Source organism: Phyllostomus hastatus, unplaced genomic scaffold, assembly GCF_019186645.2.
Source record: "Phyllostomus hastatus isolate PE091 unplaced genomic scaffold, TTU_PhHast_1.1 phas_scaffold_78, whole genome shotgun sequence".
Lineage (NCBI taxonomy): Eukaryota > Metazoa > Chordata > Mammalia > Chiroptera > Phyllostomidae > Phyllostomus > Phyllostomus hastatus.
In genome coordinates this window covers 43,293,567-43,315,758 of record NW_025334041.1, presented here as the reverse complement: position 1 = coordinate 43,315,758, position 22,192 = coordinate 43,293,567, and the positions used below count along the sequence as shown (strand labels likewise).

Below are 22,192 nucleotides of genomic sequence, written 5' to 3'. Positions count from 1 at the left end.
TAGTCTCCTAGCTGATTCCTCATACAGGTTTGACTTTTGCAAATTGTGTAGAAAAAAGCAGCAAGAGAAGATACAATTACTTTCTTTAGATTATCTTAGCTATACCTTATTAGAGCATGTAATTAAATATATGAAACACACCATTCTCAGGTATTTTGAAGTGTCATATTGCATTTGAAAGTTAAAATGCAAGGTCATGCTCTGAGCATATTCATTTATTGAATGTTCACTTAATCAATGTTTGTTAAGCACTCAATTGGTGTTGGGCACTGAGGACAGAAGATTGAACAAGAGAGGCACAGTCCCTGCACTCATGGAACTCAAAATATGTCAAGATGCGTAGTTTTTAAAGTGTGATCAGTGCTAGCAAAGGGAAAGATGAGATTTTATGCATGTGCATTCACCTGACCTCATTTAAAGAGTTAAGAAAAGCCTTTTTTAAATGTGCTATGAAATGTGAAACTAGTAAAAGGAGTCAAGAGACTTCTTCCAGAAGAAGGTAAGAGGGAAGAATAAAGGAGTGGACTAGGCAAGCTCTTGGAAGGCATACTGAGAATCTGGGACTGTATCCTGAGAGCAATGAGAAGGTACTGATGTGTCTTAATTAAGGGAATGACACAATTAGATTTTCTTTCTTCACAAAGATCTTAACTATGAGTATTCTGGACATTTCAGAGTGACAAGAGTAGATATTTAAAAACCAGTGGGGAGTTATTTTTATGCTCCAGACAAGAGATGATAGTGTCATGGGCATAGAAAGAAGTGGACTGCAAAATGTATAGAGTGTAGATTTGTTATGATTTCCAAAAATAATGGACAGATAAGGAAAAAATGAAGAGTTGTGGTAAACACAGTTAGTGGCAAAACTATTGACTGAGACAGGAAATGTACCCTGTGGAGAGTGGGGGAGACTGGGTACAGCTCTGGGCACACTGAGAGAGAAGTCCATGCCAGGTTCACAATGGAGATGTCATGTCAAAGAGTTCTTGGCTGGAGAGAATCAACTTGAAAGGCAGCAGCATATGGCTAGCTTGTATTATAATGTAAGATGTAGGAGGGAATGAGATTGCTTAGAGAGACAGTGCAGCATGTGGAAATGAGAATCCATAGAACACTGCCTGAGGAGCTCTAACCTTTGGTAGTCATTGAGAGAAGGACCAGGGAAGAGCAGCCAGGGAAGTAACAGGAAAATCAGTTGGTCCTCCTGCCATTAAAGACAAACAGAAGGCAACCAGGGGGAAACACTTCACTGTGGGTAAAGAACAGCTTCTAAACAGTTCAACAAGATAAAAATATAAAATCTTTTGAAATTAATGACATGGAGGTCACTGGTAACATTTCCTACCACTTATAGAGGAGTTACAATGGAGTGGTGGGTGGGGAAGCCACATTGGAATGGATTAAAGAATGAATGAAAAGGTCCTGGCCAGCATTGTTTAGTAGGTTGGAGCATTGTCCAGTAGACCAAAAGATATGGGTTCAATTCCCAGTCAGGGCATATAGCCAGGTTTTGGGTTTGATCCCCAGTTGGGGTGTATATAAGAAGGCATCCAAATGATGTTTTTCTCTCTTACATCAATGTTTCTCTCTCTCTTTCTCCTTCTCCCTTCTTTTTCTAAAAGCAGTGAAAAATGTCCTCAAGTGAAGATTTAAAAAAAGAGAATAAGTGAAAAGAATATATAGAATATACTGACAGACTATTCATTCGAGAAGCTTAGTTATGAACAAATAAACTTTTTTTCTCTAACTATATAGTACTATTACATTTTCAAGAGAAATGTAAGGTATGTCTTGGGGAAGAAAATTGAGCCTTTGGAGATGTCTAATTATATTTATTTACATGACAGATATATTCAGCCAAGTTATCCCTGTTTATCTAACTCATTTGTTCATTCATTCCTTTATTCTAATTTAGTTGATCAGTCATTACATTATCAAACATTAATTTAATATCTATAGTGTGCAAGACACTGGACAAAAGCTAATGAGGGGGAGAAAAGAACTTTTTATCAGGTTATTGTGCATTGTTTTGAAAGGGAAATGATAAGTGGCTCCTGCCTTTTCTGTCTTAACAAAATAGGAGAAAAAATAAATAAGGCAAATCGAGAACTATAACATTCCTACATTTACTATTTATAGTGGCTAATCTAGAATGTAGTTTATGGTGAGAATCAAGGGCTTGTGGTATAACTCAAACCAATGTACTCACAGGCAACTCTGCAGCAAGGCAGGCTTTCCATATGGGGGCAGAGTCTATTCCAGAAAGAGCCATGTTACCTGACTCCACACATGGATAGCCTCCCCCATTACTAACATCCCCCAACCAGAATGGAACATTGTTACAACCGTGAACCCACATTGACAATTTATTGTCACCTGAAGTTCATAGTTTACTTTTGCTTCACTCTTGGTAATGTTCATTTTTATGGGTTTGGATAAATGTATAATGACAAGTATCTAAGATAATACCACATAGAGTAGTCCACTGCCCTAAACATCCTCTGGGCTCTGCCTATTCATCCCTCTTTCCCCTCTAACTTCTGGCAACCACTGATGTTTTCACTGTCTCCACATTTTTGCCTTTTCTAGAATGTCATGTAATATAGAGCCTTTTCAGATGGGCTTCTTTCACTTAGTGATATGCATTTAAGTTCACTTGATGTCTTTCAATGGCTTTATAACTCATTTCTAAATTTTAGCCCTGAATAATATTCCATTGTCTGGATGTACCACCAGAACAGATTGTTGGTAATCAAGGCAGGAGAAGGACAGATCTTGCATGCCCACCAGAGGTGCATGTGTAGCCACTCTTGACAGCACTCCCTCCTCCCATGAAGCTCTGCTTAGAAATAGGTGCTATGTGCCCTTCTGCAAGTCTCATACCTGTCAGATCTGTGGTTTGAGAAACCCTAGACTACTTAAATTCTGACTAAGCAGAAGGAGCCAAATAACCCATGCATCTTTTATAGTAGTATAAAGCTATTTCTTTTTTCCCTTTTCTTAGAGCATTTATATTAGAAAGCTCATCATTGCAAATTCTTTATCTCTTTGACATGTATATAAACCTTTAAGAAGCTAAATAAAACCCTGGCTGGGTGGCTCAGTTGACTGGAGCATCTTCTCTCTCTCTCTCTCTCTCTCTCTCTCTCTCTTTTTTTAATCTTTATTGTATTTTTTTCCATTACCATTTACTCCCCTTATACCTCCCTCCCCTGAGCAATCACCACACTATTGTCCATGTCCATGAAACTTTCTCCTTTTTGCTCAATTTCTGAGTTAAGAATCGATCATGTAGAATTATCTTTTTGACTTCCAAGAGAAATTTTTTAACATAGTTTTATTGTTAAATCAAAACATATTTTTTTCTGTATATATAGATGTAATTTTCCCTAAGATGCTTGGTGCTGAAGGGAACAGATTATTAAACACCGGTGTTTTCTGGGCAGGGCATTTTGCATTCTAGGTTCTTTAGGTGGCTTGCAAACCAGAGTGATTTTTTCTTCACTTACAATTGAAACAATATATACTTCAAAAGAAAGGGAACCTCTTTTTAAAGAGTGGCAATGGTGAAAAAATTTTCCCTTTCGCCAGGACTCTTGAATTTACTAGAAATTTTACAGAAACACTGAGACAAATAGACATTAATAATGTACAGTCTTATAAACAATGACCCATAAACATATTTATGTATACTTTTACTGTTGTGATGAATTAAAAATAGAATTTTTTCATATTTCCTAACCTACTGGTTTTATTGGATGCAGCAAATGATTTTCTTCTTACCATAAGAAAATCAAAAGAGCTCAAAGATCCTGAAAGAACACAAGGACTGAAAGCCATTTAACTAGAAGAGCATTAAATATATGCATTTTTGCATTCAGTCCAGTTCACATAAATTCTATAGCTGTGGTCCAGTCTAAGGTTTCCATAGTACAACAATATATATTGTAGCCATTTCATTTGCTTATACATTTATTGTCTTTTGAATGGAAATCTAAGGATAAATCAGAATGCCATGGTTTTGAATGTCCCTACCTGGTTTCATTAAAGAATATCAGACACCAAGATAAAACCATTTCAAAAAAAAAAAAGAATGCCTATTTTATACCTTATCCATGTTTTCATTTGATGTGGTCAAGGCATATAGTTGATATTCAGCTTTCTGTAATTGCCATCCTTCAAAATGAGGGAGAATAATGTTTTTAAGCTAGATAGGAAATTATTGATTTTATTCCTTTCAGCCATCATAACTTTTAAATTTCTAAAGCTTGTTGTAGCTTGTGAGAGAACTCTGTGATTTCTATTTCTAATGACTATATAACAAATTTTAATAAATCAAATAGACTTTTCTCCGGTCTTTATATTATTTCTTTGTAAATAAACATGGCTAGAGAACATTTAAGGGGAAAAAGATTGAGGAATATATTTGTAGTTGATAAAAAAAGAATATAAATAACTTGAAATTAAAAGAAATTCTTTTTCTTTTTGTTTAGCAATTCTCAGATAGCAGGAAACATGCTCCACAAGAAACAGAACATAATTGCTGAGGCTAGGGTCAGACTACCTGGGTTTAAATCTGTCCTTCACAGTGTGATAGTGGGCAAGCCATTTAATTGCTTTGTGCATTCCGCAATTTACTTTTTACTGTATGATGGGGAATAATAACATTACCTACCTACAGGAATTTGACATGATGTGTATATAAATTGCTCAGAACAGTAAACTACTGAAACATCATACGAGTTTAGTAAATGTTATATATTATTATCAGTGAGCTCTACTACTTAGAACACTAAAAAACTGCATAGTTAAATCAGTCAAGCAACATAAATGATTTCTTCCTACAGACACGAAAGTGGTCAACTTTATATGATTTTTAAGATATTAGGTATTTTCCAAAAAAATGCAATTGCTTAAAAAACACACAAAGCTAACATTTTCTCTTTATTAGGTATTTGCATAAATTGAGTTATTCTTCCTTAAATGAGACATGCTGTGAAATTAAGTGATGTAAAGGAGGAAAAATAATCCTCAGAAGCCACACTTTTTTCCAAGTTCTGCATTATTTCCTATGGAATTATGCATTTGATTTTGCTGGGCTCCAGGAGCTGCTACTGAGCTATAAACTTGGTATCACCTATAATCTTGGCACCTTTGAAGGTGCTGATTTAAAGCAGAATCTGAGATGAATCTTCCCAATTTTATATCCCTGGGGCAAGCTTCATTTTCAAGTCTGCTTACAACAGATTGCTCAACACTTTCACTACCTGGCAGTGGAAGTGGTGGCTCTTGAAGATGCTTCCTGCCTCCCTGCTTCCTTGCAAATTTAGCACTATTATTAAAAAGTATGTTAGTTGACTGACCCAAGGTCTTATTTGTATTGTGGGGGTGGAGGTGCGGTCGGGCTCTCAGAGCGTGTTGTTTGCTTCACTGCTGGAAACAGAAATTCTTATAATTTGAACCACAGGCTCCTGTTAAATGAACACCTCAGGGTTAATTCTTGAACAAGAGAAAAATATTGTTGTAATTGATTTTTGATTGTGGCCATACTATTGATTATGTCCTGTAATGAAAAGTGGAGGAAATTCTGTCTTCAGAAAAAAACAGTCATGTTGTGGCCACATGCATTCTCTGTACCCAGTTAATTGAAAGTAGCTAAGGTTGGCCCTGGCTGGCATAGCTCAGTGGATAGAGCACAGTCTGCGAACCAAAGCATCGCAGGTTCGATTCCCAGTCAGGGCACATGCCTGGGTTGCAGGGTACGGCCTCCAGCAACTGCACATTGATGTTTCTCTCTCTCTCTTTCTCCCTCCCTTCGCTCTCTAAAAATAAATAAATAAATTTTTTTTTTAAAAAAGAAAGTAGCCAAGGTTGTAGCTTATTGCTCAAAGTTATCAATTTTCCTTACTTTTCCTAAACCTTCTAAAATGAGAAGAGAAATTATAACATGAGTGCTAAAATGTTTGGACATTGAATTATTAGTAAATTTTTGCTCATCATTTAAAAATAATTACTTTTTTGATGTAGTAAAACATGCAAATGGACCAAATTCAAAAGTACAGAGGAAATAATTGCAAAGTAAGTTTCCCTACTGTTCCTACTCCCAGTGCTTCAGCAATGCATTAGCAAAGATGATTTTTTTTTCAGTTCATTCAGAGATTTTTCTATATACATTGATCACTTTTAGTTGGTGTTTTCTGACTCCTTAGCTTTCTTAAAGTGTTTCTAAGTTCTAAAAAAATGCATTATAGTCCTAGCTGGTGTAGTTGAGTGGATTGAGTACCAGCCTGCGAACCAAAAGGTTGCTGGTTTGATTTCCAGTCAGGGTATATGCCTGGGTTGTGGGCCAGGTCCCCAGTTAGGGGCATGCAAGAGGCAGCCACACATTGGTGTTTCTCCCCCTCTCTTCCTCCCTTCTGCTCTGAAAAATAAATAAAAAATAAAAATTAAAAAAAAATTTAAAATGCATTACAAACTTTTATATGTTATAGAGATTAAAAAGGGTTAGCTCAATGTAACCCTTTTTAAACAATTTAAACACAATGGCAATGGAAAATATATATATATATTTCTGAGATGTTAACAAATACTTCCTTTTATTATTTGAGGCTATGAAAGAAACACAAGTCCAGAATAAAATATCATAATTAGGGAAAGTTAGGGTAATAAATTGTGAGATGACACATCAATTAAGGAAGCAGAATTTAATTCTCAATCCTGTAAAGACATTACTTTTTATCTGTGATATTTGTAACCAACCTGGATCTTATCTATTGACAGAGGTAGTTAGGAAAATGTGAATTACTAAAAAACAATATTTAGTACCTCAAAATTATTTTTTATCTTTATTTAAAATATTAGTTATAAAAGTTTTGAAACACTAAAAGGACAATATGGAAAATTATGAAAATAGAAAATTCAAGATCCATGACTGAAAGATAAAAAAAAAAACAGGATATAAATAACTAAATAGGAAAAAATCACTAGAAAAATTAGTAGATAGATTTATTTCCCATTAACAGGGAAGAAGAGCTGCCTTGATTAGTATATTTTCTTCTTTTGGTAACATTTACCTTTTAAAACATTTCAATAATAATAGGCTGGGATAGGGCAATAAAATAAATCCTCACAGCTTTGAAACTATATGCTGCATGTTTTTTGTAATGTAATGAATTCTGAAGATATTTATCATTTTGAAACAGGTTTCCCAAATCCTCAACTAACTCTTGGGAGAAAGAAACTGAATCAGTACTGAACATACTCTAAGAGCAAAGCAAGACATCAAATGAAATATAGGGTATGTATAGATGGTATTTTGTAAGTCTTGCTTTCAAAATTCTGAAATGAAAAGACTAGTACTATATCAAACATAAATCACTTTTTAAGAAACATCAAAGGGATTAAAGAGAAAAGGAAGAAGTCATTTAAAAATCTTGACCTTGATAACTCAAATGTTATTCTTTGGGGCCAAATTGGAGTCTAGGTATTTTTTGATGTGAGCAAGAAGTCAATTAGGAAGAAAAAGATAAGGGTGCTGTTCCCAATGACAAAGCTACATGAAAGGAATGAGTAAGCAGATAGACTTGATATATCAAGTGAACTTACCCCTTCACTTGAGATAAAGGCCCGCTAGAAATAACTAGAGCAATCTGAGATTTCACACCAAAATTACAATCACTTTTATGAAGAGAAATATGAGATAAGAACATAGAACACAGGGTGAAAATCAGAACTAAAGAGATTGGATGACTATAATTAGAAATACGTTTAGACTCAACTAGTCCACACGTTTTCTGCAAGTGCTGCTCAAACCTGAATGCTTTTTTTCCTTTCCATTTGCATGAAATAAACTTTTGTATCCTTTGCTTTTAGTCTTTGTGTGTCTTTCATTCTGAGGAGGCAGCATATATATGGGTCTTGTTTCTTATCCATTCAGCTATCCTGTGTCTTTTGATTGTTGCTTGTAAGCCATTTACATTTAAAGTGATAACTGACAAATACATATTTATTGCCATTTTGTTTTTTAACCATTTCCTTCTGTTTTTTTTTCTTCTTAAAGCAAGCCCTTTAACATTTGCAATATTGGTTTGGTGGTCACAAACTCCTTTAGCTTTTTCTCATCTGGGAAGTTCCCTATTTCTCCTTCAATTGTAAATGAGAACTTTGCTGGGTAAAGTAGCATTGGTAAGTCCTTGCCTTTCATCACCTTGTAATATTTCATGCTAGTCCCGTCTGGCCTTTAATGTTTCTGTTGAGAAATCAGATGACAGTTTAATGCAAGCTCCCTTGTAGTTGACTAACTGCTCTTCTCTTGCAATCTTTAATATGCTCTCCTCATCTTCAAGCTTTGCCATTATAATTATGATGTGTCTCAGTGTGGGCCCCTTTGGGTCCATTTTGTCTGGGGCTCTCTGCTCTTCCAAAACTGTGTCTTTTTCCTTCACCAGGTTAGCAAAGTTTTTGGTCACTATTTCTTCAAATAGGTTCTTGATCCCTCACCCTCTTTTTCTAATATCCTCATGATGTGGATGTTGTTACACTTCATGTTGTCTCAAAAGTTTCTTAAACTCTCCTCAATTAAAAATTTTTAAAAAAATTTTTTTGCTACTCTGCTTGGGTGTTTTTTTCTACCTTGCCTTCCAAATTGCTGATTTGATGATCTGCTTCATCTAAACTACTATTTATTCCTTCCAGTGTGTTACATATTTCAGATATTACATTTTTTATCTCTGACTGGTCCTTTTTTCATGCTATTGTGTATCCTTATAATTATTAGCTTAAACTCTATATCTGATAAATGCTTGCCTCCAATTCATTTAGATCTTCTTTTGAAGAATTCTCTTGATTTTTCATTTGGGGCCTGTTTCTTTGTCTTTCCATTTTTTACTTCTTTTTTGTGTTTGTTTCTATGTATTAGGTATATCTTCAAAAACTCTGGTGCAAGCCTATTTTAGAAGTGGCTGTTACTGGCCCTGGACAACCCGACTGGAGCTGTCAGAGACCCATAACTTGTGGCTCTCTCTGCTAGGCCTGTGTGCATGCAGAAAGGAGAAAGCTGTGCAATATACCTGGCTTTTGTCAGCATTGGCCTGAGGAGGGTCAGCTAAAGTTTCAAAGCTCCCAGAGATTCACCTTTGCTTGAAAGCTTTCCGTTAGGCTTATTCAATGAATGCACCTCCAGCTATACTCCTAAGCAGCCTGGTTTAAGCTCCATAGGTGGGGGTTCAGAGAGATTCCTGCAGGGGGCGCTATTGTTTCACCCCAGGCTGATGCCATGTAGGAGGGAGTGCTCTGCCTGAGAAGGATGGCTTCTACAGTACGGGCAATGACTCAGGATAGGGATCCTGGTGGCTAACCCTTCAGCTCTTTCTCCAGAGCCACCAATTCCAGACTCTCCTCATGTGGCTCTAGTCTGTGCTGTTCTCCCTCTGCGGGGGCCCAGGGTTAAGTGGCTGAAAATGAAATTTTGTGCAGTGGCCCTCTAAGAGGCTTTCTGTATTTTTAGCCATTTCTTCCTGGTGGACAGAAATCCTACTGCTTTTCATTTCTACATGTTATTTGGATTCCTTCTCTGGTTCTGTTGCTCTAGGTTGGGGAGCCTAGCATGGGGTTTAGACTCCACCTTTCTCAGGGGGAACCCCTTGCTGCTGAAATATCCCTCTAGAACTTCCCAGCAATTCCACTACTGGGAATTTATTTGAAAAAAATGGAAACACTAATTTAAAAGAATATAAGTACCCCTATTGCAGTTAGGTTTAAAATTGCCAAGATTTGGAAGCAGCTCAAATGTCCATCAGTAGATGGTGGATAAAACAACTATGGTACATTTACACTATGGAATACAATCAGCTGTAATAAAGGAGAGTTTACTCTTTGCAACAGCATAGATGGACCTGGAGAACATTGTACTAAGTGAAATAAACCATTCAGAGAAAGATAAATACCATATGATTTCACTCATATGTGAAATCTAATGAACAAACTGAACTAAAAAGCAAGAAAGAGACAAACTTAGAGAACAGGCTGACAGCTTAAGGGGAAGGTTAGTGGGTAGAGGGATAGAGAAAAAATGAAAAGGGACTCATGGACATGAAAAACACTCTGGTGATTGAGGGGGCAAGGTGGGTGAGTGGGGTTGAATAAGGTGTAAGTTGGATAAATGGTAATGGAAAAACAAACAAACAAACAATCCCTGACTATTACCCTGGTGGTTCTTGCTTGTTCTGCATTCCTTGTTCATGTATCAAGTCCCTCTCTCACATATCATATGAATCCTCAGACACGGCTGAGTGCACAATCACAAAATTCTGAATCAGTTTTGAGGATAGGACGAAGGTCAAATAATGCATAGCTTTTCGTTCAATTGCAAAGTGAGTCTGCCTTGATTTAAAATGACATCTTTGAAACTAGTAATGATTTCTTTTCCCCCCAAGAGTGTAGTTATATTTACTACAATAGTTCATAACCATAAACTCTAACATGATTACCTTGTAACTTTATAATCACACCTAGATAAGAAGAACATTTTACAATTAGGACAGTTTTAACTTTCAAATAATTCTTTTATAAAATGATAGAATGCCCTCATTTAAAAATGGAATATCTAATTTACAATAGCCCAGAAATTTGCCTCTTCAGTGGAAAGATAAAACCCAGTATGGTGTTTGGGAATAAGATCATAAAACTAAGCCTCCTCAAAAAATATATAAATCTGAGTAGATATACACATCACAGTCTCTGTGAACCCACACAAAAATGAGCAGGGGACAAGCGTTGGGGTGGTTTCAGAGTGGGCTATTATTCGCAGGAAAACAGCGAGATTCACTATGGAGGACATAATTCTTTTGACAGTGACAGGACCTCATTCACAGAAACAGGACTGATGGTGCATGCACAGTCAGCGTGCCAAGCAGCACAGGACCTGGAGGCAGGTCCCTAATGGTGAACTGAGATCATGGCTGAGGACACTTGGTGATCACATAAGGGACACTCTGTTTGCTCTCTGGGAGATGCAGTTCATTTGCACTAATTGCAGGCTTGGGGGCCTGGAGAAGGCAGCTCTGTGTACACATACTGTATTCCCTTTGTTGCTGAAGGTAGCTCTCACGGGCCCCATTCCTCCTGGCATTGTGTGTGTGTATTAACAGAGAGATTTAGCTGCTTTAAAATATATGTGCACTTCTACTGCTTTGTACTAGGCTTACTAATAGCTGGTGAGGGGAAGCTAAAATATAATAGTGAATTACTTTCCGGAAAAGTTTAGCAGATAATTCATGAAATAAAAGAAATCCAAGAAAGCTTAACCCAGTTACTTTGGTTTACAGGATTTGCTTGTTTCCAGAAAAGTTTGATCTTTAAAAAGAAGTTCTACTTATCTATTAACCACCCATCTAGTTTTGGTATTTCCATAGTTAGAGAGATTAAATAATTCTCATCTCTAAGAATATATTTTTAAAAATATATTTCTGCATAATTTTCCTTAGTTTTCAAATAACTTTTGAAGATATGTAAAACCAGGAATCTCATATGTTTTGAACTTAGAAACACTGCATGTTGAAGACATGAAAAAGTGTAAAATGAACTGTGAATGACATCTAATCATGTTATCATAGTAAAACTTTGACATTCTCTAGAAGGATGGTTGAGTGAAAAATTAAGATTTCTAAGAACTTGAAATATTTAAAGATATATACTGATCACTGAGATAGGTAAACAAAAAGTAGAAAAGATCCTTGTCCTAACAATTTTTATAATATGTATAAGGATGCCAGATAGGCACATTATGAAAAGTTACCTACAAGTAACCAACACCTCCCAAATGAAGAAAAGTGTAAATTGTATTTTAATAATTCAGAGATGGACAATTTCAACATTTCATTATCAGAGTCAACAAATAATTTCTAAGGAACATCAAAAATTTTATTCAATTTTAATAAAAGAATATGAGGTTCAAATAGGTGAGAAAGGCCTTATCAGACAGATGAAGGTATTTTATGAGTGTAGACCATAAAGGCAAGAAGAAAGTGGGGGAGTAATGGGGGAAAAGCTAACAGAGATATTGCAGTCAAACGTGGGAGGATATGAATGGCTACCCAAAAAGTTTGAAGCTGCAGAAATAGAAGCTCATTTAAGTTTTGAGAAAGATACATGACCAAGCACAGGTTGAAAAATCTTGAATTGATCAAGGAATAACAGGTGATATGATAGAGATGGAGCCTGGAGGGATGTAGGGTCGGTTAGGAGAATGCACAAATGAGGTGGTAATCTAAGATGGAGCAGTGATATTTGGAAGGAAGAGAAGAAAGCTAAAGGACTAGTGATCCTTTGTACTCAATAATATTACACACATCAAGACTCAGGGGAAGAAGAATCAAAACTCTCAGCTATCTGGGTAAAAAGAAGAATTAGAAAAATTAGGCAAACGACTTTGTGAGTTGGTTTGCATGTTTGTTTTATAGAAAAGTTTAAGTGGAATATTGCATTCAAGTTGAAGAAACACTGAGGTGGGGCAGTTCAGTGAGCAGGAGTTAGAAATATGGCCCTGGAAGATAAGGACAAGTGAAGGCTGCAGGTAAATCTATTTCAAGCCATGGGGCTGGATGTCAACTCCAACAAGACAAAGATGTCTAAATATAGGTGAGGTTAATATCAAGGGAAGGTTTTCTGGGCATATGAATTTTAACTACCAGTTTAAAGACAGATTCTCTAAGATGATGTAGATATATCAGCCTTGAAAGCATTTGATGTAACACCACTGCCATGAACCAAATGAAGGATGAATATAATGGCATGCAATGTAGATAAAATACACTGAGCTGCACCATCATGATTTACCTTACAGAAGCCAGGAGTCACTCTGTCCTCACCATGGTTAACAGCCCAGAACAGGTTCAGGGATTCAGGTGTCCAGATCTGAACTCTGTTACTAAATGAGCTATTACCTTAGTTAAGCACCTTAGGGTAAATTTCAGCATTTTACATTCATTAAGTACAATCATTATGGGATTAGAAATAATATATATCTGGATTGAGCGTGGGCTGGGAACCAAAGTGTCCCAGGTTCGATTCCCAGCCAGGGTACATTCCTGGGTTGCAGGCCATAACCTCCAGCAACCGCACATTGATGTCTCTCTCTCTCTCTCCTCTCTCTCTCTCTCCTTCCCTCCCTTCCCTCCCTAAAAATAAATAATAAAATAAAATCTTTTAAAAAAAAAAGAAATAATATATATCACAGTGAAACATTTATGATTTGAAACACTGAAAGATAATTATATGTCTTTTCTAGGTGATTTGGGCTAAATCCATATGTCTGGTGTAATTTTGAGTAAAAAGGAGAAACTTAGCATAAAATGACTATTCACACACTTTATGTGACTTTTCATTAAAAATGTTAGTAGAACCTGGAGAAATTACATATTTAAAAGTAGTCACTGACATTACATAGATGTGGTCCAAGAAAAAAAAGAAATATTAATATGTAGTTCTAGCTATAAACTACAGTTCAAAGGAGAAATGATGAATAAAAGAAGTAATAGAGGGAAATTGAGGACTCTTGTAAAATCTTTATTTACATAAAGAAAATAGTTCTTTTGGGTAAAGGATAATGAGTTAAAGATTTGTAGGTTTGATGCTTATACACATATAGATATTGTAAAACTTAGGAATTGTTATATCTTCAGAGGGACATCACTTATACATGATTTAGTAGGTAGAAATTTATAATGCTACTTTTAAAATAGTGGTCGTGTGTTTACTATTGCTAACAAATATATTTGTGCTTCTGTTTGGCAGTACAAGCCTCAGGATAGCATAGCCGCTAAGAACATGGGTTCTGGATTCAGATTTCTTATAAATGAATTACAGTTACTGATCAAATTATTTAATGACAGTGTACTTCCATGTCCTAATCTGTAAAATAGTACCTAGCTAATAGGACTGTTGGGAGAATTAAATGAACTAATACATATAATGAGGTTAGGGAGTTCCTAGCACATAGCATCCATACAAAATTAATTTTTATATTATTACCATTACTATAAAAATTTTTGTAATGGAATAAAGTTACCTCAGTAAGGTTTTTTTCACTCTTTAAATGTCCTTTATTGATTACACTATTTATGTTCTTGAACTGATGTATGATATTAATTGCTGTAATAGGATCTTAGTTGCTGTAGGGTAGTGTTAATTAAACTTAAGCAACAGTTTTCTCAAGGTTGTTTGATGTGAACTGTATTTGGTGACTGTGTAAAGGAGAAAACAGCGGCAGGACAAAGACCCTGTCTTGGAAAAATATATGTTAAGTCTCAAAAGGTGAAGAGTTGGGTGAATGTATATGAGAGGAGGACAAAGAAAATCCTGATGTTTATACTGAGTAAGCATAAAGAAAGACAAAGGTATTTCAAAGATGGGAGTTGTCAAAAGATCTTAAATAAGGGATGATGGACCAATTTTCTGGTGTGGGACTGCTTTATACATGTGATATAAGTGATCTTTTTTTTCCTAAAGATTTTATTTATTTATTTTTAGAGAGGGAAGGGAGGGAGAAAGAGAGAGAGAGAGAAACATCAATGTGTGGTTGCTGGGGGCTGTGGCCTGCAACCCAAGCATGTGCCCTGACTGGGAATCGAACCTGTGATGCTTTGGTTCGCAGCCCGTGCTCAATCCACTGAGCTACGCCAGCCAGGGCGATATGAATGATCTTAAATTAAAGAGATAACAAGTCTTTTCCCTGTTCAAGGGCAGCTACATTCAAAATGTCAATGTATAAAAATGCATTTTCTACACTGCTGGACAGGATGCTAAGGGTGGGCAGATAAATACATGGGCATTATATAGCTATAGTCATTCTGAGGACTGTATTCACTGAAGTTGTTAACAAAATCTCATGACACAGCCCCCATTTACAGATCTGTGAGTATAGTAAGATGTCTTTCTTTTTTTCCTCACCCAAGGACATACTTATTGATTTTTGAGAGAGGAGAAGGGGAGAAAAAGAGAGGGACAGAAACATCAATGTGAGAGAGAAACATTCATTGGTTGCCTTTCATAGGCACCCCAACAGGGACCAAACCAAAACAGAAGCATGTGCCCTGACTGGGAATCGAACCCAAGGCATTTCAGTTTATGGGACAACACCCAACCAACTGAGTCACTCTGGCCAGGGCTAAGTATAATTTCTAAGGATAGATTTTTATCTAATATAATTAACAAAGACCTCAAAACTTGACAGTCATACTGATAACTTGTAATGCCTTCTAAGAGGTTTAAATCATTCAATGTATTGCTTTTAATGTTGTATAAGTGAAACAAAAAATTGAGGAAGCTGATGAACTGCTTGATACATCAAAATTAAAATTAATAAATTGGATAAAAGAATCATGTCCTTTCCGGCTGATATAATCTCCCTCTCAAGATAATTGTAAATATATGTGTATATGTATATGTACATGAACATACTGATACAACATATATTTAGTTACATCTATAAGAGCTTGTGAACCTACAATAGATGCAAACGACTAACCTGGTGTTACTACTCCATTCCCATTGACCACAGGCCTTTCTTCCTCTTCCTCCTCAGGAGGCTCTATACTTGCTTTCTCCATGTTGCTCACTGATTTATTCCTCCTCCGTTTTCCTTCAGCACTTGCGGTAGCTCCTGGAAGTATCTGATCTGTTACATTTAATAATAATGGTGCTGGTTCGGCTGGAGGCTTCGGGGTGCCGTAGTAATTATCTGCAAATGATAAAAAACACTATGGTGTTAAAATTTTTCCTACTATCACTTGTAAAAAGTGACAAATTTGTATCCAATTTTATACATATATATGTTATACTAGACACACACATCTATATTTTTTAATCTTAATTTTCATTTGTTGTTTCTGTTATATTGAGCATTAGTGCTTAAAGACATAGATCTTCCTTCATTCTCACCTTTGTGCCAAACCGAAATGTAGTCCTATGTATTTCTCTGGTATGGAACAGGGCAATTTCAAAATTATTTAAATTTTTTTGATAACAGGCCTTGATTATAATGTTTAAAAAATAATAAAGTCTGAATAAGGGTACATACATCTTTTATTTATTGTTTTTTAGCAAATATTACAACATTCTAGAAAGTCAAGGCACATTGTGCTTTTCTTCAGTTTTCCAAGGGCTCTGGCTATTGTCCTTGATGTGCATGGCATCCTGCTCAGAGCTGTTAACTCCACACCAGTGTGCTGGTTCCTGTGTCTGCTGACAATGGGCCTGCTGAACGCATCATTCTTCAGATTACCACATCTCCTTTCTTACAGCTCCAAGACCCGAGCCATGAAATCATTTGTTTCTCCCATTAATTTAAGAGATATATTGAAGGAGATTCGTATTTCTATCTGTAATAAGAGCCTGGCACATAGAAGGCATACAACAAATACTTACTAAGTGAACATTTTTATGTATTCAACAAGCTAGTACTTTATTTAAAATAACCTATGATTTTGATTTGTAAAGAACATAGTGGGGGTTTTTGGCCAAGATGGAGGCATAGGTAGATACATTGTACCTCTTCATACGACTAAAGAAGGATAATAACAAATTTAAAAACAAAAAACAATCAGAACTGCCAGAAAGTTGAACTGTATGGAATTCTGACAACCAAGGAGTTAAAGAAGAAATATTCATCCAGAACGGTAAGAGGCATGGAGATGGACAGCCAGGTGGAGAGGACTCGCAAGGTGGCAGCTGGCAAACTGGGTGAGGTGGTGGCTAGCACAGCCGGCAGTTCCACATTTGCATGCAAATAAACCAGGAGGAACCACTGGGGTGTGAAACAGATCATGCAACCCAGGGTTCCAGTGGAGGGGGAATAAAAGCCTCAAAATCTTTGGCTGTAAAAACCTGTGAGGGTTGAGTTGGCGGGAGAAACTCCCAGACTCACAGGAGAGTTCGTTGGACAGACCCACAGGGTCCTAGAACATACACAAACCCACACACCTGGGAATCAGCACCAGAAAGGCCTGATTTGCTTGTGGGTAGTAGAGGAAGTGACTGAGAGTCTGCTGAGCAAGCAGCATTGTTCCCTCTGAGACCCCTTCTTCACATAACAACACCACAACACAGAGATGTGGGTTGCCCCACCCTGGCGAATACCTAAGACTCTGCCCCTTATTACTTAACATGACACCAAGACAAAAAAATGGCCCAAATGAAAGAACAGATGTCAAAGCCCTGGAGAAAATACAACTAAGCGACGAAAATATAGTCAACCTATCAGATGCAGAGTTCAAAACACTGGTAATCAGTATGCTCACAGAATTGGTTAAGTATGGTCACAAAATAGAGGAATAAGTGAAGGCTATGAAAGGTGAAATAAAGGAAAATATACAGGGAACCAACAGCGAAGGGAAAGAAACTAGGATTCAAATCAATGGTTTGGATCAAAAGGAAGAAATATTCAACCAGTACAGAATGAAGAAACAAGAATTCAAAAAAATGAGGAGAGAGGATTAGGAACCTCCAGCACAACTTTAAATGTTCAAACACACAAATCATAGGGGTGCCAGAAGGAGAAAGGAAAAGCAAGAAATTGAATACTTATTTGAAGACATAATGAAGGACAACTTCCCCAATCTGGCAAAGGAAATAGACTTTCAGGAAGTCTAGGAAGCTCAGAGAGTCCCTAAGAAGTTGGACCCAAGGAAGCACACACCAAGGCACATCATAATTACATTATCCAAGATTAAAGATGAGAGAATCTTAAAAGCAGCAAGAGAAGAGGAGATAGTTACCTACAAAGGAGTTCCCATATGACTCTCAGCTGATTTCTCAAAAGATACTTTGCAGGCAAGAGGGGGCTGGAAAGAAGTATTCAAAATCATGAAAGGCAAGGACCTACATCCAATATTACTCTATCCAGCAAAGCTATCATTTAGAATGGAAGGGCAGATAAAGTGCTTTCCAGATAAGGTCAAGTGAAAGGAGTTCATCATCACCAAGCCCTTATTATATGGAATGTTAAAGGGGCTTGTCTAAGGAAAGGAAGAAGATCAAAACTATGAACAGTAAAATAAACTCACAACTATCAACAACTGAACATAAAAACAAAAACAAAAACAAACTAAGCAAACAACTAGAACAGAAACAGAATCTCAGAAATGGAGATCATATGGAGGGTTATCAGAGGGGAATGGGAGGGGGAGAAAGGGAGAAAAGGTACTGGGAATAAGAAGCATAAATGGTAGGTACAAAATAGACAGGGGGAGGTTAAGAATAGTATAGAAAATGTCAAATTCAAAGAACTTATATGTACAACCCATGGACATGAACTAAAGGGGGTAGGAATGCAGGTGGGAGTGGGTGTGCAGGGAGGAGGGGAACAAAGAGGGGGTTATGGGACAACTGTAATAGCATAATCAATAAAATATATTTTCAAAAAAGAACATAGTACATTTTTTTCTTTTTGAAATCAATGTTATACTTTTATCAACTTCAAACTCATAGTGGTGTTTTCAGTCAATTAATTGAATACCTTTTGCACTCATATTCTTATTCATTAAAATATTTATTTAGTACAAACTGTACACCTCCATTATCTTTGAGAGAAAGTGAAATGATGGATAGAATACAATACTGTCTTCCAGAAGATCAAACATTGGGTGTGGAGCAGAGGCACATTTGACATCAAGCAGATCAGCGCTAACAGGAACTAGGATTAAGCACCGCAATCAAAGAGGAGTGGGGGAGGAAGCCAGCACATCCGCACAGGCCACCGAGGGCACCTGGGAAAACTGTGCTCTAACAAAAACAGTACAGAGCTAGAAGTTGTGAGTTCCAGACCTGGTTTTTCTATACAGCTACTAGTCATTCAAGTAAATGACAACCTAAATAAAGTACAATTTCTTTATAAATTGGGAATAGCAAAACATTATAATCACCTGTGTTTGGGTTGCAAACAACCAAAACCTACTCTACTTAAGTTAAAGTAATAGGGACATACTGAAAAGACAAGAGATGGCTCGTTGGAGAAGAGGCTGAAAAACCTTGGGGAAAATGGGCAGAAACAAAGCAGTCCAGGTGGGACACCCAGTTTGCCTCTGCCGGCCCTGGATGCTGAAAGCCCAGCTGGTCCCACTGCCAAAGGCACAGCCTTGGTGGGAAGGATTTCCAAGCTCTTCTCAGGGACTCTGTTTCACTCATTTCCAGGAAAAGTCTCAGGCAGGGTCTTCTCATTGGCCACGCTTTTGTCATGTGAGAGCTCTTAAGCTGTCAAGTTAGGGTAAGATGGTGGCTGGTTTCCTTTGATTCAGGAAGACAGAGGTGAAGTCCTACCCTCATCCGTTTTATCTCAGGACTCTTCTAGGGCAGAAATGACCAACATCCGTTATACTTGTCCACTTCACTAGGTTGTTGTGAAGATGAATGTATGAGGAAGAGCTTCCTAAACTGTAAAACTGCAGGGGTTTAGTGGCAGTGTAAACAGTGCGCTGGCACGAAATCAGCTACTCTTTTGAAAGGTAGCTGTGCTGCTAATGTAGTCGCTCATTTTCATAGTCACAGGATGAGTAATGCAAGGGAAACATAGTGTTACCACGTAAAGTGATTCTTATGCATGTAGAACTTTTATGCAGAAGTCTGCAAAGTGAATGATACACATTTTGCTAAAGGTTACTTTCTAATTTGACTTAGAGTATTTACAATGAATCATACCTTTAAATGCAATGAACAAATACTGAGCAAACGAAAACTGCTAGCTGCTCCCTAGAAGTCTGTTGGGGTATTTCAGCATCCACAAGGGCTAGAGCCATATCAGTTACTGCTATGCTTGCTATGCTTTCTACAGAATCTCATTACTTACTTCTTATCTAATAAACACAATTTAAACTAGTACATAACCCCATATATCCCAATGAATAATATAATTTTGTTTTGTTTTTTTCAGTTTGTCTTTTATGGTTTAAATTGCCCTGAAGTAGAAAGAGAACCTTTCACTAAAAGAAATAAATGCACAGCTCAGGCTAAACATAAATATTAAGTCATAGACCTTGTTGAATTTATATTGCTAAATTGGGCAATAGGTGATAATTATACCTATTGGCATGTCATGTGATTATAAGTTACATATCAAAATGCTATTTCTAAAATTAATACTTCAGATTAAATTTAGATATAAAACTATGAATCATTAGTTATGATTATCTTTATGAGCAATAATAATGATGATTTAAAGAGGCACAGAAATAACCCATATAGTTACTACACTTGAGAAATATAGTTCACAGAGAATAGTGTTTTATCACAAACACAATGCACAGAACAAAAAAGCTACAAATATCTACACCAACTTGAAGAATCAGCCAGGTAGTCAGGTAGTTAAATCCTGTAATGGTTCCCTGACGTAATTCTATACAGATCCATATACTAAGGTGGTGTGCTTTTTTTCACCCATAAAATTAAGTACATAAACACCAAAACTATTTTTAAATATAATTTGGAAATACTTTCCCATTAACAGTGAAGTGCCTCTATGCATAATGCCAGCATTTAGTGAGTATAAATCTCAAAATACCATAATAATATGGTGTGATGTTCAACAGCACAGATCATTATGAGAGAAAGCTGATTTTGAATCCTGTACTCCCTAATCTGGCTTCCTTTTATATCCTTACATTGATTGAATTAAAGTGGGAATGTGGGGCTATAAGGTGACTAAAGTCACAAAAGCATCTCAATACTACTATTAGTACCATCATCACCACCTCAATTTACTGAGCTGGATGCAGTAATGGGCATTTTAACTAAAGTACTTTTGAATCGAATGAGGATTAGAATAACTCTTACTCCACAGTGCTGTTATAAAGATTAAAGATAATAAAGGGATAGGTGCTCAATATATGTTAGCCAATTTTGGCATTTATTCATCATGACACATCATGAAGTCATTCTGCCTCTGCAGTTAAATAAAAATGGAAGCTTTACAAAATTAAACTATAATATTTCCCAATATTATACAGGAAGCAAGTAAAAAACCTATATCTGTTTGACTTAAGAACCTCACCTCTTTTCAAAATACTAACTAACATTGCCTCTCAAAAGGAAAGTATGAGGGAACTTGCAACCTGCCCAGAGCTTCCTGATGCCAAAGAACTTCAAACTCACAACCAATGAGTACACATGTATCAATTTCAGAGGGAAGGTAACAATTATTACCAAATCATGAGGCAGGGACACATTTTAGTGTGTGTTTGAACTATGGAGTAGGGATATAGATTTTCTACCCTACTTTTCACTGAATAAATTTCTATTTGAAAAGAATGATCTACTCATGAGTGGTTTTATATAAAATTCACTAACTTTGTTGTTGAATATGATGGAAAAATAGAAATGATTTCTAAAATGGTTCATTTATTTTTATTATAATTAGAATGATCTATAAATCTACACAATCTCATTTTTAATCAATGCCTGTAACATAAAGAAACAATTGTTTGAAGTACTTGATTTATTCTTCAGTTTTTTTAGTATTTACAAGAACAGATTTAAAAATATCTAAATATATAATTATTACAAAGCAAAACCCACTTCTGATATTATAAATGTAGAAAAACTTGCTAAGAATTTGAATAAAAAGAATAGTCTATAAAACATCAATAACTGATTTTGTAAAAAGAAAAAATTTAGTAAACAGTCATTTACACTGGACACTGTTACACTGATGTCTTGCCAAAGCAGAGGAACTGGAACAGCTTTCATTGCTATAAACTGAACCTGCCTGGGAAAATCCTTGGACATTCTAAGCCATTATCCACTTTTATGGAGACTCATTCCTATGTCATCCAAAAGAGATAAAAATAGGACAATAGCTTTCTAAGTAACTTCTCATGAATTACACTTGCAGACTATCATGGAATCACTCCTCTGCTTTCTCTGTGCTTGTTAGACCATGTAAGTTTTTCAAAAAGGCTTAGCTCAAGTTTTAAAATTAATATTTTTGTCTTTCTTCTGACCCTTCTCAGTTTATTTTCCACTGCATTGTTTTTAATGGTAAAGCCAAGGGGAACAAAGGAATAGAAAATTATTTCATTGAATTATTATAAATTGTTCTCCTTTTTTGTACCTCTCCTGTTAACTAAAGGGTAATAGATACCAAAATAGCATTTTCTAAGATGCAACATACTTGTTACACCTAAAGTTGTGATATTATGAAAAGAAG

The 22,192-nt window shown here is 36.2% G+C and overlaps 1 protein-coding gene across 3 annotated transcripts in view; it reads right to left on the bottom strand.

Annotated features, from left to right (window-relative positions):
• MAGI2 (membrane associated guanylate kinase, WW and PDZ domain containing 2) overlaps positions 1-22,192 on the bottom strand; it is a 1,385,030-nt gene that overhangs the window by 482,961 nt on the left and 879,877 nt on the right. For all 3 annotated transcript variants that reach the window (XM_045827541.1, XM_045827543.1, XM_045827544.1), the window contains one exon: positions 15,524-15,736. In XM_045827541.1, coding sequence (XP_045683497.1) covers positions 15,524-15,736 — 213 coding nt within the window. The remainder of the gene's footprint in view (positions 1-15,523; positions 15,737-22,192) is intronic.